The following is a 14,663-nucleotide window of genomic DNA, read 5'->3' as shown; positions in this document are numbered from 1 at the left end:
CGCCGTCGTCTGGGCCGAGGCCGCGCCCCGCGTCGCCGCCGGCCGCCTGGCTGCCATCTTCATCGAGTGCAGCTACGACGACTCCCAGACGGTCGACCGCCTCTTCGGCCACCTGACCCCGCGCTTCGTCGACCAGGAGATGCAGGCGCTCGCGGCGGAGGTGGCCGCCGCCCGCCTCGCCGCCGCCGCCGCCGCCGCCTCGCGCGAGGGCAGGAAGCGCAAGCGCGCCGACACGGGCGGCGGCGGCGCCCCCGGCGTGTCGCCCAAGAGCGGCGTCGCCAGTCGAAGGAGGACCGAGGCCAATGTTAATAGCAGCAGCAGCGGGGACAGCCAACAGCAACAGCCGACCCCCGACGACCCCGTCTCCCCCAGGACGGTGAAGCCGCCATCGTCGGGCCGCCGGTCCTCGGGCGCCTCGGGCATATTCGACCTGTCCCAACCGCCACCACCACCGCAGTTCAGCATCGGCGGGCCCGGCCACCACAACCACAACCACAACCACGGCGGCCAGTCCTACTACTCGCCGCACCTCGCGACCCCGACGGCGGAGCTCTCGCTCAGGGACGCCGACCTCTCCCTCCTGACGCCCGGCGGGGGCGGCCGGCACGGCAGCGTCGGCGGCGCCAGCGACGCCGCGGCCTCGGACCTACAGCAGCCGCTGAGGGGCCTCAAGGTCGTCATCATCCACGTCAAGGACCGCATGGACGGCAAGACCCCGACGGGCGACGTCATCATGCGCGAGCTGGCCGCCCACGAGGCCGAGAGTAGGCTGGGCGTCGAGTACATCCTGTCTAGCGCCGGCCAGTCCCTGTACTTCTGATGGATGGGCTGTCTGGGGCGGGGCTTTTCTTCTTCTTTTTTCTCTCTCTACCTACATCTAAAATTCCTCACTCCTCATGACTGTATGTTAGCGGCGCTACAGCAACCGGACGGCGAAGCACAACTTCCTTTTTATATTTTAGAAATCACTATATACCCGTGTACTACTGCCTTCTTTATTATGTAAAATCCGCTTTACAGCATACCAAAAAAGCACGCAAAAAGGAACAAAATTGATGGCATAGTTGTGCAGAAATTTTGGATCGAGCGGTATTTTTGTCCGCCCGGGGAAAAGAGGGGCTAGGGAAGCATCGCCGGTCCAAATCATGCCCGCCACACCTCGCTCAACAGAGAGAGCTCTGGCCCCGGTCACGTCCCATATCCTACTTTCCCCAATCAAACCGCGCCGCCGCAGCCGAGAGTTGTACTGCCTTCGGTGTACCACTCGGCGCCCGACCGCCGCGGGACCCAGTTGTTCCCCATGCAGGCGAGGGCTCCGAAGATGGGCAGGTTGAACTCGGCGACCCATTCGTAGTCGTTGTTGTCGATGGCGCAGCCGTGGTCGCAATAGTCGAACTTCCAGCCCGTGACGGCGGAGCCGCAGTCGCGCATGGCCTTAAGCAGCGTCTGTTGGCCGTATTCGTACGACGCCCACCCGCGCCCGTAGATGCGGTATGACGTCAAGAGAAGTTTATACCAGCCCCGGCACGTGCCGTCCCTTTTGGTAATCATATTGCGGTCCTTTTTGGGGTTGATCCTGTTTTTTTTTGAGCGAGGTTAGCTAAGCAAGGATTTAACTTATTAGGTTCAAAATTAGGTAATCGCTGGAATCAATAACCTACTGGTAGTTGTAGTTTCCTCGCACCCAGCGGCCGCCGAATTTGAAGTTGAGCGGGTTTTTGTCGTCGCCGCCGTCGCAGCTGTTGATGATGAGGTCAAAGCTCTCAAGGCACTTGCCCTTGTCGAAGCTGGAGGCGCCGTCGAAAAGTTGCAACACAAAGGTGTGTTCGTCGGGCGTGCCCTGGTGGTACGTCTTCTCCCACTTCCAGTTGATTGTATTATCGGGAGGCTTGATGTCATTGCAAAAGTCCTTGTAGTTTTCGTCGAGCCGGGTCCAGTCGACAAAGGCCTTGCGGCCCTCCTTCTGCCAGCACGTAAAATCGTCGCGCGCCTGCGCGCAGAGCCCGTCGTCGACGCCGAGAATCTGCGCGCGCACGTAGACCAGGCTCTGCAGCGCATAGGCGGCCATGGCCTCGTGGCCGTGCCTGTTGGGGTGGAAGATGCTCAGGAACGAGTCGGGCAGACCGAGCCCCAGCGGCACCCCGGGAAGGTTGTCGCCCGGGCAGCCCGGCGGTGCGGGCGTCCGCGGGTCCAGTTTGTGCAGCACCTCGGCGCGCGGGTTGGCCGACCTCCAGAGGAGGGTGTCATATATGTGCTTGCGTGTCAGGCGGCCCCGCAGCCGGTCTTGGTCCTTTTGGAGCTGTCGCGTTATGTCGTCGGCGGTGTCCGACTCATGGTCCGAGCTGTCAAGGTCCATCACGTCTTTAGCGACGCCGCCGCCGCCGCCGCCGCCGCTGCTGCTGCTGCTGCTGCTGCTACCGTTGCTGGGATCTCGACGTCGCCGCTTGGTTTCGTCGTGAGGCGGTGTTCCGCGGGCGGCCGTATTGAATTTGATGAAGAGCAGATCCGGCTGGTTCGGGTCTGGGTACCAGCCGCTCGATTTCGGGGAGCAGAACTGGCCGTCCACGATGCCGGGCCAGCTGCTCCAATCGGAGAAGGTGGCGCGGTAGCCTACCTGCTTGTCCTTGTCGAACTCCTCGACCACCTCTGAAATGGCCCTATTGATGCCGTCGACGAGCGCGTTGAGCTTTTTACGCCGCTCAATGGTGAGCCTTAGGGGGTTTTTGCCCGACTTCCAAAACTCCCACAACCCCCACCCCTTGAGGGCCCAGTCCTGCTTTGTAGGGTCGGCGCAGTCCTCGTTGTCCGTGTTAAAGAAGGGCGCGTAGCCTTGGTAGACGAGAGCGCCGTCCTTCCTGATCTTACCGTTGAGCTTCTGCAAAATCTGCCGGATGTTGCCTTTGAGGATGCGCTGGATATTTTCCTGCGCCTTGTCGATAATGGCCTGGCACGCGTCCTCGCCGTCCCAGGGCATGATGACGCAAGTCTTGATCATGGTCCCTAGGCACAGGTCGTTTCCCCCTGCCGTCATCATGACGACGTCCAGGCCGTTGCGCAGATGATTTACCTGGTCGTAGATGCCGCCTGTCCTGTCGCCACTGCAGGCCTCGAACTGGAAGTTCTTGACGCTGGACCCGAGCGAGTGGTCCACGATCTTGGCCCACGAGTAATCATATCTCGAACACCTCCAGTCATCGTCTGTCCTGATTTCGTTCCCCATCTGGTGTCCCGAGCCAATGCCTTCTCAGGGAGGGGGCCCGCGGGTTAGCCAGTTTGTCTTTGATGTCTGCACCACCACCACCTCCACCGCCAAACCACACATCACCTAACTCACCGGCTGTGAAGCTGTCTCCTATCGCGGCCCAGTTCTTGACCCACGAAAAGTCGGTCGGGTCCTTGCCTGCCCTGGCGGCAATCAGCCGAGCCGGGTTAATCGACACATCTTCCGTGGCAGAGAGAGCCAAGGCAGTGGCTGCAAGGCCGAGAGCAGCGACGCAACGAGCGCCTGTTCCTCGCGAGCTCATCTTGGGTATATCCAGGTGTGATGCGCAGAGGGCCGATGATGAAGAGAAACGATTTTGGGATGGGCGGGCGACGGTTAAGCTGTCAAAGCAGAAATCAAGTGGATTCTCGTGCGAGTTGATCGCCTGGCCGGGACCCCTAGGTTTGCTGCTGCGACCAAACACCTTTCGCCCGCTCGTCCCTACACAGTCGGAGCGCCCGTATGGGGGGCCATAAAGCCGAGTCTACATCCTTTCCGATGTCAAGACCTCAATCTCCGTGCAGCGTTTGCTGGTTCCTTGCCTAGATTCTCCTCCAGTCAGACTACAAATTTCAGCCCTGCTTAACCCGGCGGCACGAAAATTGCACATTACGACCGACATGAGCTGGGTTCAAGCCTTGCCTACTTATTGCCAATGGGTGGGAACCACGTACACAACATTGCAGCCTGTCGGGCCTTCATGCAGATGCAGCTAACATATTCTTGCGTGGTAGGAAATCGGTCGCTGTTAGCCGCTCACTGCGGCCTGCAGTCCGGCGACCTCCTGAGATTGTATGCACCCTAAGTCTTCAGGTACCTGTACTTGGCCTGATAATGGCAGCGTTGCACAGAGTTAGAAAGGGGCCCAGCGGTCTTTTCTCATGACATAGTATGGGGTGGGAGGGGATGCATCCCGCCACCCCGTTCGAACTCTGCGCGCTACATTTTATCGTTATCGTCCCTCCTTCTCACTAGAGCTGGACTCTGAAGTCATAGTGCTGCTGCCTGCCTGCCTGCCTGCCTGTTCCCGTTTTGCCTTGTCTTTGGTGTCTCGTTTGGATCCCAGTCTTTTGCCCGACACCATGTTTTCCATCACGCCGCTATTGCTGCTGCTGCCGCTGCTGGCTTGGCCGGCCTCCACGGTGGTCACCGCCCAGTCCGAGTTCTCAAGCCAGGTCAAGCAGGCCGACCACCTCCTGAGGGAGGCTGCGGAGAACGGCTACTCATGCTCGCGCACCAAGCCGTGCGCGCTCGGGTGCTGTAAGCTTGACGACACGGGCGTGGGCGTGTGCGGCGCGGGGCCCGACTTCTGCGGCGCCGGCGTCTGCTACTCGCAGTGTTCGTGGAAGAGCGAGTGCGACCCGGGCTGGGGCCTGCAGTGGAGCAACATGTCGACGTGCCCGCTCAACGTGTGCTGCAGCAAGTTTGGCTTCTGCGGCACCACGGCCGAGTTCTGCAACGGCAAGGTAGTTTCCAAGCCAGAGTGCTCCGGCCGCAGCTCAGACGCGAGGACAATCGGCTACTACGAAGGGTGGAACGGCCAGCGACCGTGCAGCAAAATGAAGCCGGCCGACATCCCGCTCGGTTACTACACCCACATCTTCTACTCGTTCGCCCTCATCGACCCGCACAGCTTCCACGTGGTGGCCATGGACGCCGAAACGGCATCGCACTACGACGAGGTTACGTCCCTTAAGGCGAGCCAGCAGGGCCTCGAGGTCTGGATCGCCATCGGCGGCTGGGCCATGAACGACCCGGGCCCGTACCGTACCACCTTTTCCAGCTTGGCCTCGAGCGAAGCCAACCAGAACGCCTTTTTTGATTCCCTCGTAACGTTTCTGTTGCGACACGATTTCGACGGCGTCGATATCGACTGGGAGTACCCCGTGGCCGAAGACCGGGGCGGCGTCGAGGCCGACTTCAGAAACTTTGCAAACATGCTGCGGCGGCTGCGCGCCCATTTAAACCGTTCCGGCAAACGGTTCGGGGTTAGCATCACCCTGCCGGCCTCGTACTGGTACCTGCGCGGCTTCGACATCGTCAACCTGGAGCCGCACGTCGACTTCTTCAACGTCATGACGTACGACATCCACGGCACCTGGGACAGCACGGTGCGGTCGCTAGGCTCGTACGCCTTCGCCCACACCAACCTGACCGAGATTGACCTGGGGCTCGAACTGCTGTGGCGCAATAACGTCAACCCGCAACGAGTCAACATGGGCCTCGGCTTTTACGGCCGCAGCTTCACTATGAAGGACCCGTCCTGTATGAAGGCCGGCTGCGAGTTCACCGGGGGCGCCAAGGGCGGGGAGTGTACGGGCACCCCGGGCGTGCTGTCGGCGGCTGAGATTGTCAAGATCCTCAAGCGCAGCGATGCCCGCATGACCCTAGACGAGGCGGCCGCCGTCCAGATCGTCACCTGGGATTCGAACCAGTGGGTCTCCTGGGACGACCAGAAGACGCTCGAAATGAAGCAAGACTTTGCCAACCGACGCTGCCTTGGGGGCGTCATGGTGTGGGCCATTGACCTGGACGACGGCACGCTCATCGACAAACTGGGGTCCAATCTGGGCCGACCAAAGTCGCAAGTCTACCGTGGCACCTATGACACGGCCGACGCCGCCACCTATACGACGGGTGAGAAGGCCGAGCTGTAAACATTCAGACTTTGTTATGTAGGTAGTTTTCCTTTTGTGTGTTACCATGGATTATTCTGGGGAGAATTTGAACAGGGACATGATGAACAAAGCGCAATGTTGCAGCCAGCCTGATGTGTGTGAAACTACGTAGGTGTTTGCCAAAGTTCCTTTATATCATTATAAAACTTAACGACCGGGGTTTCCGCACTGCCTATTCTTCTTCCTCATAAAGTCTTTGATAAAATCCGTGAAGCGGCTGCTCTTCTTGTTGTTGGGCAACACGTACGCGTCGGCCTGGGTGCCGGTGGACGTGGGGTTCTCGTACAGGAACCGGATGCCCGCGACATCGCCCTTGGACGGGATGGTGTTTGTGTGGATCTTTGCGCCGTCGTTGCGACGTAGCACGGGGGTGCGCCGGTCGTACACGTCTGGGTTCTCGGACGGATTCGTCGGCGGGCGGGCGGGGCCGATGCCGCCAGCGCCCGAAGGGTACAGCATGATGGAATCCCAGTCCACGTGCTCGTAGCTGGCGCCCATGTAGGGGATGGTGTTTGGGTGCCGGTAGTTGGCCTTGATGGGCAGCCGGTCGGCGGCCGAGAAGCCCCAGTGGGAGGCGGCGCCATGGTTCTGGCAAACGTCAAGCATAATCTGCTCTGCAGCGGCGGAGCCGGCGCCGTGCTTGTTAATGATCTTGCCACGCACGAGGAAGTAGTCCTTGAGCGCCGAGCAGTCCCAGTAGTCGCCGAAGACTTTGCCCTCCATGTCGGCACTGGATACACTGCCGTATGGGAAGCGCCAGAAAAAGGGGTTCTGGTGCTCGTGGAGGAGGCCCCAGGCGTGGCCCACTTCGTGCGCAATGTTGGCCACGGTGTTGAGCTGGCCGATATCGTCGCGCATCGACAGCTGCATAACCGGACCCTTGTATTCGGGGCTCAGATCGTCCAGCGGCGGCCGGCCGACATGCGAGCTGAGCATGCCCCGGTCGTTGTGCGAGATCAGCAGGATCTTGTCACTCTGCGAGTTCTTCGTGCACGCGGTGCCCGGCTTCGCCACCTCCACGTACTTATAGACGAGCCGGTTCAGGCCAGCTGTGCCGTCCTCGAATCCGGCCGCCCACATGGTGAAGGCCATCTCGAGCGGCTCCTTGAGCTTGTCGCGGCTGCTGGTCGAGTCGTAGCAGTAGCTGATGGTCTTGTCTGGCCAGAGGTAACTGGGGTTCATTCCTGAGCCCGCCCGGAGGCCCAGCCAGCGCTTCCTGTTGTTGCCAGTGGTGCTGTTGGTAGCCACGCGACGGATGGCATACCCGGCCTCGTCAACGGGGATGACCTCAAACCGGTGGCTGTCCAGCTGCACCTGGTGGCGGAGAGGTGCCTCCCAAGCCCGGCTGCCGCCGAGCACCAGCCAGGCGAAGGCGACAAGAACAAAGACAATATTCACCAACATGATTGATTGATAATGACGATGCGGGCTGGGAAACAAACCAAGCTGCAGAGAGTCTTGGGCGACGTCCTGCGAGCTGTGAAGAGGCAGAAGCAAGGCAGACCAAGATGTGCGAGGGCTTCTTAGCTGGGGGTAAACGGCAAGTAAACCTCCCGCCGCCTTTCATCAGGATACGTGAGGGCATGTACCGGTACCTTCAACATGCCCCGCTTATATGTGCAGTTGGCGCCTTAAGTTGCAGGTTCGGTGGCTTGCTATTATTGCATCTATTCGATCCTTCGAAATTGGGCAGCTGCTTGGGCCTTTATTGACTCTGCTGGGGCCGAAGGGGTGTTTTGGGGCGGAGTGTCCGCGTATTAGGCGCCTGATGTTCAATATCTGTGATGGATTCAAGTCGTTAGTGGTCACATCGTCCTGGCTGGTAGACTCGTGCCCTTGGCCGTTGCCCGCGTCGTCCTTGGACCTCGGCCTCCCTCTAACCACCAAGTGCCTTCGGCTTTCTCTGGGGCTCGCGGTGCAAGCAGGTTCTAATCGAAAGAAGAAAGAACATCACAGTTGTTTCTACCGCCTTATGGTGATAATTATGGCGACGGTGATAATGATAGGCCTCAAAGCTCTTTTCCTTATCGTGGTAGCCGCAGGCGTCGGACGGCCTGTCCAGGCGCAGACGGCGTCGACCCTGGTGTCTCCGAACTCCACCGCCACCCCTTCGAATGGCAGTTCCAGCTCGAGTAGCTGGTCCATTGTCACCCCAACCACACCGTATTCAACCCGTTATCCCATTACCAACCAGACCATCACCCTTCCATCCTCCACCGTGGCCTGGCCGCCGAGCAAAACGCAGTCGGGCCAGCCAAGCTACTGCAACAACTGGCACTTTGTCCAGGGAAGCCAGACGTGCGGCAACATTATAGGCCTCTACGCTACGTGGATGTCGGCCGACGACTTTTATGCCTGGAACCCGGCCGTCGGCCAGGACTGCTCCGGCCTGTTCGTGCACTACTGGGTGTGCGTGGGCATCCGGCCGCAGACGCAGATCTCGCTGCCGTACGAAACGGGCAACACGACGGTCGTGCTGCCGCCCTACTTTACCTGGACGCCCAAGCCCACTCCGACAGACCCGCCCAACTTCGGGGTACCCACGCCGACTCAAGGGCCACTCCCGAAAAACTGCCTAACTTACTTCCGGGCCGGCAGCGGCGACACGTGCGCTAGTGTCGTCAAAGAGTACCCCATGGTGACGCAGAAGCAGTTCCTGGACTGGCACCCCTTCCTCAACGGCAACTGCAATGGCCTCTGGGCTGGATACTGGTACTGCGGCATTGCCTTTGACTGGGATGATGTGCCCATGCCGCCCACCGTCACGACCAAGCCGTCACCCATGCCGACGGGTATTGCGTCCAACTGTGCCGCCTGGTACCTGACAACGGTCGCCGACACGTGCGACCTGATCACCCAGATGTTCGGCACCTTCTCCACGGCCGACTTTATCGGCTGGAACCCGTCCGTACGGAGTGACTGCTCCGGCATCGTAATGGAGAGTTACTATTGCGTCGGCGTCCCGGGCACCCCGACAACGCGAATCACGCCCGTTACGAAGCCGACGACGACCCCGGCCGAGGACCTCCCGACCCAGGAGGGAATCGCGCTCGACTGCGCCAGCTTCTGGCTCGTCTCGAGTGTCGACAAATGCAACACCATCGCCTCCCGGAGTGGCATCAGCCTGGGCGACCTTAAAGCCTGGAACCCGGCTCTTGGGGACGCCTGCGGCGGTCTCAAGCCTGACTTTTACGTCTGCGTCGGGCGGAAGTCGAGCACAACCAGGCCATCATCAGCTACCGTGACTAAAACTACCACAGGCAGCACGTCATCATCAGCCTCCATGACCGGAACAACCACAAGCAGCGGGCCCGGCGCGACGCCCACACCAATCCAAGGTGGCATGGTAAGCGGGTGCAAGAAGTTCTACCTTGTGAAGTCTGGGGACGGGTGTCGGGCGATTGCCAACAACCACGGCATCGCTCTCAGGTAAGTGTCTCTTCGTCCTTGCCACTTCTCCATCCTCTCTCTCACTCTCTCGGCGAGGAGGCGCAAAATCGCCCAGAAAATGTCCGGCTACCCACAACACCCATCGTAGCGACTTTTATCTCTGGAACCCGGCCGTGAATAACGGGGGCGAGTGCGCCGAGCTTTGGCCGGACGTGTACGTGTGCGTTGGGGTATAGTGGTTTGAAACGCAATTTATGACACGAAGAGAGAGAGAGAGAGAGAGAGAGAGAGGAGCCAACTTGGGTAAATCGTTCTTGTCTCTTGATTTCTTTTTTATTTGTTTGGTCGTTCCGGATCATGTAAGATGCGTATGACGCGGGTCCGTATTGTTCATGATGCCGGACATGCTCCCGTGGTTGCCCTCGTGGTCCCAATACAGGTCGCTCTCCTCCCCTTCCTTGATGTAGTAGAACGAGTCCCGGATTGGGTACCGCAGCCAACTGCCTTTGCCGTGGCCCCATTCGTCTCCTCGCTGCTCTTCCTCGAGGCCGAAACCCTCGAGGTCGCGAAACACATTCGACGGTAGCTCTACCACGGCGTGCTTTTCCAGCTGCGGCGCGATATGCGCCAATGCGAGGGCGACCGGCCGCAGCAGCAAGCGGTCGATTTCGGGCAGGCGACCGGCCGGACGCACACGCCAGTCGTTGTAAAGGACTCCTGAGAAAGAGACGACAAGGGAGCGCAAGTTCGGGAACGGAACCATCAGGCTGGCCAGATTCGGGAGTAGTCGCAATCTGCCCTTGTTGTAATCGAGCCAAGGGGATGGCCGGGGCAGGTCCCCAAAAAGCACGATCTCCCACCGCAGCTCGAGCGACCGTATCATGGCCAGGCGCTCCGGTAGAAGCAGGCGCCGGCAGGCGTCGGGGATGTGGGAATAGGGATCGGGAGGGCTGGACATGAGGATGTCCAGGAGGTCCCGGCTCTCGAGGAAAAACGTGTTGGTCGCATAAAGCACATCGATGCCCTCGACGTAGGCTTGCCGGCACGCGCGCAGCCAGCCCAAGGCGCCGACAGCATAATCGCATATGCCTGTAGCTTGGGCCTGTGTGCCTGCAGTAGCGGGCCTTGGCGGCGGCCACGCCTCGCACAGCTCGGCCTCGCCGCGGATGCAGAAGTCTCGATGCGGCCAGATATACGGGGAGCGGCGGCGGGCCGTGAAAATGCGGCGTTCCATGGCCGACCCGCGGGGGAGTAGACGGTGGCACACGCAGCCGTACCAGCACCACTCCCACTCTGACCAATCCGACTTCATCTTAGAACCCACATACTTGCCCGCCATCATCTCGCCCGGGACTCCCCAACCCACAACAGCGAGGCGAGTCGAGCTGAGGGGGGCCATCCCGCGGCCATGCTCGTACTTGCCGGCAGACGTGACCGAGCCGCTCGCCCGTTTGCCGCGCGGGGCGAGCCGTAGGTCCAAGTGGAGCGTGCGATCGCCGAAGGCGGCGACGAGCACACGCCGGCGCAGCTCCGGTGGCAGGCAGGCGAAGGTGCCGAGCGCGACGACAAGGTTTTCGGCAGCTGCAGCGGTGGTATTCGCAGGAGGCGTGATGGGCCGCTCCCGCTGAGCGGGGAGAAGAGGGAGAGGAGGCGGTGGCAACACCGGGAAGTTTATTTCCTTGTCGCTCCGCCGCTTTTTGCGGCCTCGAATCGTGTCTAGCAAGCTACGCATACTCGAAGAAAAATTATTTGATCGATGGGGGTGTCCGGTGCTTTGAAGGTCTCGAGCCGCGAAGCGGCTTGCGGTAAGGACCGCAAAAAGTGGGGCGCCGGACCCGCCACAGTATCGATTCTTGAAAAAGCTCGATAATGATGCCGTTCATCCAGAGCCAGCCCGGCTTTGCTTGAAATAAACTTCTGATGGATGGGCTGTCGGGGGGGGGGGGGCTTTTCTTTTTCTTTTTTCTCTCTCTACCTACATTTCAAATTCCTCATTCCTCATGACTGTATGTTAGCGGGCGCTGCAGCAACCGGACGGCGAAGCATGACTTTTCCTTTTTTATGTCTTAGAGATCACTATATACCCGTATACGACTGCCTTCGGGCTGTTTATCAATGCCAGCAAGGTTACCTACTAAGGAGGCACATGTGTCTCGATATCCATAGCTCTAGTTCCGCCATGCTCTGCTTGTTCCATGATGCCCCAGGAGGCATTGGTAAGGGGTGTACTCGCAACAAGATGGTTGTCTGCACTGGCGAGAAGCCGAATCCACAAAGGGGGGTGTAAGGTAGGCATCTACAACGCCTTCATCTTCCCCTGACAGAAAAGAAATGCTACACTGCCGTGGTTTCTTATCGCCACAATCGAACGAGGCACCTGAAGGATTTGGCCGCAACCAGCATAACGGAAAAGAACCTGGATTCGACTCCGCAAGGGGCCTTTTGTTCTAGCACCCGGCGGAGCGGGTGCGGGAGCTTAACCTTCTTGGAAATTGCTTAACCCCGAGCCGAAAAGGTGATTGACCGATTGGAGGATGGTGCAAGGAAGAAAAGATAGTTGTCGCATTAGAAAATGCTTAACCCCGCGCCGACCGTTGGTCGGTGATCAGGGCACCTTACTAGGAAGGAGGTTGTGATGGTCGGCCGATGATTTGCAAAAGAGGTCGGGGGCCGAGGGATTCGCTTCGGATAGCGCTTGTCACCGATCCACTTCACTGGTAGATATCTCCGTTTGAACATATATCGCCGACTTGGCTAGTTGACGAACTCGCTTATGCACGAATACCCTCTACATGAAGATTGTATGTGAATCGTTTGAGCAAGGCACAGATACGAGCCTGTTCAAGCGGCATAGAGTTCTTCAAAAGAATAGCTCAATTTCAGAATTAACACCAGGAGAGCATCGCGGTAGGGGGGAAGATGTAAAGGGTTGGCATGTTGTTATGTCCATCTTGAATGGCACAATTCGGAAGCTTTCCATAACCATTTACTTGTCCAGATCTTCTTTTCCAGTCCTTTCATCATTTAGATAGTTCCATGGGTCGCACATCCGTTGGCAGTATACATCAATGCGCGGGTAGACCTAGGCCAAGATGCTGCTTCTCAAGGCCACCAACGGTTTAAAGAACCCACAAGAAGGATCAACCGTAGATCCTGATTGTGGGTATGTGGATCCGGCTGGAAGATACAGAGATCTAGGGGGTTAAGAAGCGAAGCTGGCGGAATGGAGCGTCGAATACGACGAGAATTTTGTATAAATAGAAGGGAACAGACGCATCTTTGGCATTCTTAATCTTCACAAACTTTTCCAGACAGCACTCCGAAGCAGTCATCTTTAGCCTCTTTATTATCCATCCCACTGGGAGCCAGGCAAATACATCGTCAAGATATAAGAGAAGCAAGAGAACGTCCTCCAAAGACAACAACTCGACAAAATGCAGTTTTCCAAGATCCTCGCAGCCCTCACCCTCAACGCCGCGGCTGTCACGGCGGCTCTGAGCCTCACCCCGGACCACGAAACCGGCCTCGCCCTCACAGAGGCCTGCGCGGCTTTGTCTGCGCCCCTGACCGCCCCGGAGGCGAGGGACGAGGGTAGTGCTCTCCAGAAGCGGCGCTGCGCGTGGAGAAGCTGCGATGATTGCTACGCGCGCCTCGGCTCTTGCGTCAACTGCTCCAAATCGGGCTGGGATTGCGCTGGATGGTACGTTGCTTCTTGCTACCGGTTTTCTTTTCTTGCACGGTTTACACTATCGACTCCCCCTCCTGGATATCTACACTTCACAACCAACGAGATATAAATTTGGACGATCGCTGACTGCTAACAATATTCTACCACCCAATCTGTGTAGCATTGCCCACTGCGAGCGGACGTGCTGCTAAGCTACGTTGGACTTGAGGCAGCTGTTCCTCCACACAGAGACTTTGTGGAGAAGTGGAACTGAGGGGAGGGATGACACCGTCAACAAACATCACCAAAGTTTTCTTCAAGGCATAGACTTTTGTAGTCGAGCCCGAAAGGCTGTGTCGCAATAGTGGGCAGTCTTCTACTTTTTTAAATTTAACCCATTATACTTTGTCACTCGTTGCGTTGCTACGAAATATTGCAAGGGGCCGCCCGGATCTGGAATCTCTGGCGGATTGTCCCCAGAGATTCACTAGTGGCATGGACGAGAGTTAAGGGGTTTTCCTGGAGCGATTTTCCATCTGCAGGATTCAAGCAACCTCCGAGACGGGAAAGGTCGTCTTCGGCCCTGTTGGCGACTGTTTCCTCCGCGGCATCCTGTCCGACTCTGGATCAAGGGACGCAATGGAAGAGGGATTCCGACGTGATTACGGCTAGGCCTTTTGCTACCAGGCTCGTAATTATTTGCTTTGCCCTGTGAAATTGTTAGGGGAAGCCAAAAGCCATTTGGATGCTTATTTGGTCGTTTGGGATATAACGAAGATTATTTCGGGATACGAGCGTTTCGAAAACTTGGGGTTTCCCCGAAACTGCATGGAAACGCCTCTGGAAACTTTCGAGGAAAATGGTACAAGGCCTTTTCGAAAGGCCCTGGTAGTTTTTTTCTTCTTTTTTTTGGGGGGGTGTTCGGTGGAAAAAAGGTGATCCTGGCCGAGTGAACTTCCCCGGGAGTAGCCAGAGGTCCTCCTTACCAACTTTGCCGGCCCACACGACACAAACCATATCACCGCCGGCGGTAATCTCAATCGCGGCGGCGGGGGCTAGAAAGCTGGCGTTTCCATTCTATTCAGCTGGATTCACGAGCTTTTTGGACGCCCGAATACCGTAGAAAAAACTCACGCTATAATCGCGCGCTTGGGTTTTTCGAAAACTTCCTGCGGCGGCACATAAAAAACCCGGTTCGTGGACGGAGCGGTTGACATCCACGAGAACCTGTACTGCAAGTTGCTGAACAGTTTCCAGATCTTTACGCATAACGATATGGAGGATTGCAAGCCAGAGCTGGACGCCGCCAAGTCTTCCGGTGGCTCTCAGCTACTCGTTAGATCTGACCCAGTCCCCTTTGGTTTATGAGGGTAATTAGGTGATATTGGTGAGTGGAAAGGTGCAGCCAGATACAAGCCCCCTACTGCCAAGAATCCCCCATCCGGTCAGTCGCCACAGTGGCTCAGCGACTCCCAAGGCGTCACGCCACAACAGCGCGTAGTAGACCTTAGACACCCATGTGGATATAAGCGGCCCACAGCCTGGGATCGGTGCAGCGCCAGGGCCTGGCGTGCTCGCCGGCGGCCTCTGCGGCCGCGATGGGGTGGCCGTCCCTGCCGGGGCCGGCGGCCTCGCCGCCGTCGCGGAGGGCGACCACTGCGTCGCG

General features: G+C 58.4%; 8 protein-coding genes across 8 annotated transcripts in view; 4 read left to right on the top strand and 4 right to left on the bottom strand.

Annotated features, from left to right (window-relative positions):
• Nucleotides 1-139: 139 nt before the first annotated feature.
• Nucleotides 140-1,060, top strand: GGTG_09397 (hypothetical protein; the record flags this gene model as incomplete). The annotated part of the gene is made up of 1 exon (XM_009227242.1): nucleotides 140-1,060. One exon carries the CDS (start codon nucleotides 140-142, stop codon nucleotides 818-820), a length of 681 nt encoding a protein of 226 aa, XP_009225506.1. The 3' UTR covers nucleotides 821-1,060.
• Nucleotides 1,061-1,063: 3 nt separating this feature from the next.
• Nucleotides 1,064-3,697, bottom strand: GGTG_09396 (hypothetical protein). The gene is made up of 3 exons (XM_009227241.1): nucleotides 3,335-3,697; nucleotides 1,662-3,240; nucleotides 1,064-1,576 (listed from the first exon to the last, which is right to left on the bottom strand). Exons 1-3 carry the CDS (start codon nucleotides 3,522-3,524, stop codon nucleotides 1,216-1,218), a joined length of 2,130 nt encoding a protein of 709 aa, XP_009225505.1. The 5' UTR covers nucleotides 3,525-3,697; the 3' UTR covers nucleotides 1,064-1,215.
• A 515-nt stretch (nucleotides 3,698-4,212) lies between these two features.
• On the top strand, nucleotides 4,213-6,112 carry GGTG_09395 (hypothetical protein). Its single transcript, XM_009227240.1, has one exon. It carries the CDS (start codon nucleotides 4,345-4,347, stop codon nucleotides 5,917-5,919), a length of 1,575 nt encoding a protein of 524 aa, XP_009225504.1. The 5' UTR covers nucleotides 4,213-4,344; the 3' UTR covers nucleotides 5,920-6,112.
• On the bottom strand, nucleotides 6,088-7,344 carry GGTG_09394 (hypothetical protein; the record flags this gene model as incomplete). The annotated part of the gene is made up of 1 exon (XM_009227239.1): nucleotides 6,088-7,344. The coding sequence occupies one exon, from the start codon at nucleotides 7,342-7,344 to the stop codon at nucleotides 6,088-6,090; it is 1,257 nt and encodes a 418-aa protein (XP_009225503.1).
• A 580-nt stretch (nucleotides 7,345-7,924) lies between these two features.
• On the top strand, nucleotides 7,925-9,566 carry GGTG_09393 (hypothetical protein; the record flags this gene model as incomplete). The annotated part of the gene is made up of 2 exons (XM_009227238.1): nucleotides 7,925-9,369; nucleotides 9,479-9,566. 2 exons carry the CDS (start codon nucleotides 7,925-7,927, stop codon nucleotides 9,564-9,566), a joined length of 1,533 nt encoding a protein of 510 aa, XP_009225502.1.
• GGTG_09392 (hypothetical protein) lies at nucleotides 8,820-11,107 on the bottom strand. Its single transcript, XM_009227237.1, has one exon. The coding sequence runs from the start codon at nucleotides 11,060-11,062 to the stop codon at nucleotides 9,686-9,688; it is 1,377 nt and encodes a 458-aa protein (XP_009225501.1). The 5' UTR covers nucleotides 11,063-11,107; the 3' UTR covers nucleotides 8,820-9,685.
• Nucleotides 11,108-12,639: 1,532 nt separating this feature from the next.
• On the top strand, nucleotides 12,640-13,320 carry GGTG_09391 (hypothetical protein). The gene is made up of 2 exons (XM_009227236.1): nucleotides 12,640-13,030; nucleotides 13,179-13,320. The coding sequence occupies exons 1-2, from the start codon at nucleotides 12,765-12,767 to the stop codon at nucleotides 13,207-13,209; spliced, it is 297 nt and encodes a 98-aa protein (XP_009225500.1). The 5' UTR covers nucleotides 12,640-12,764; the 3' UTR covers nucleotides 13,210-13,320.
• A 177-nt stretch (nucleotides 13,321-13,497) lies between these two features.
• Nucleotides 13,498-14,663, bottom strand: part of GGTG_09390 (hypothetical protein) — a 6,036-nt gene continuing 4,870 nt past the window's right edge. The window contains exon 4 of the mRNA XM_009227235.1: nucleotides 13,498-14,627. Within this exon, the coding sequence (XP_009225499.1) occupies nucleotides 14,505-14,627 (123 nt within the window). The 3' untranslated portion in view covers nucleotides 13,498-14,504. The remainder of the gene's footprint in view (nucleotides 14,628-14,663) is intronic.

The sequence above is a fragment of the Gaeumannomyces tritici genome, assembly GCF_000145635.1.
Source record: "Gaeumannomyces tritici R3-111a-1 unplaced genomic scaffold supercont2.5, whole genome shotgun sequence".
NCBI lineage: Eukaryota > Fungi > Ascomycota > Sordariomycetes > Magnaporthales > Magnaporthaceae > Gaeumannomyces > Gaeumannomyces tritici.
This window is presented reverse-complemented; position numbering and strand designations above follow the sequence as displayed.

Coding starts and splice junctions, on each gene's coding strand:
- GGTG_09391 (XM_009227236.1), top strand. CDS start 12,765: ATGCAGTTTTCCAAGATCCTCGCAGCCCTCACCCTCAACGCCGCGGCT. Junction 13,031..13,178: donor GGCTGGGATTGCGCTGGATG/GTACGTTGCTTC, acceptor CAATCTGTGTAG/CATTGCCCACTGCGAGCGGA.
- GGTG_09392 (XM_009227237.1), bottom strand. CDS start 11,062: ATGCGTAGCTTGCTAGACACGATTCGAGGCCGCAAAAAGCGGCGGAGC.
- GGTG_09395 (XM_009227240.1), top strand. CDS start 4,345: ATGTTTTCCATCACGCCGCTATTGCTGCTGCTGCCGCTGCTGGCTTGG.
- GGTG_09396 (XM_009227241.1), bottom strand. CDS start 3,524: ATGAGCTCGCGAGGAACAGGCGCTCGTTGCGTCGCTGCTCTCGGCCTT. Junction 3,241..3,334: donor AGGAGACAGCTTCACAGCCG/GTGAGTTAGGTG, acceptor CTCCCTGAGAAG/GCATTGGCTCGGGACACCAG. Junction 1,577..1,661: donor CGAGGAAACTACAACTACCA/GTAGGTTATTGA, acceptor AAAAAAAAACAG/GATCAACCCCAAAAAGGACC.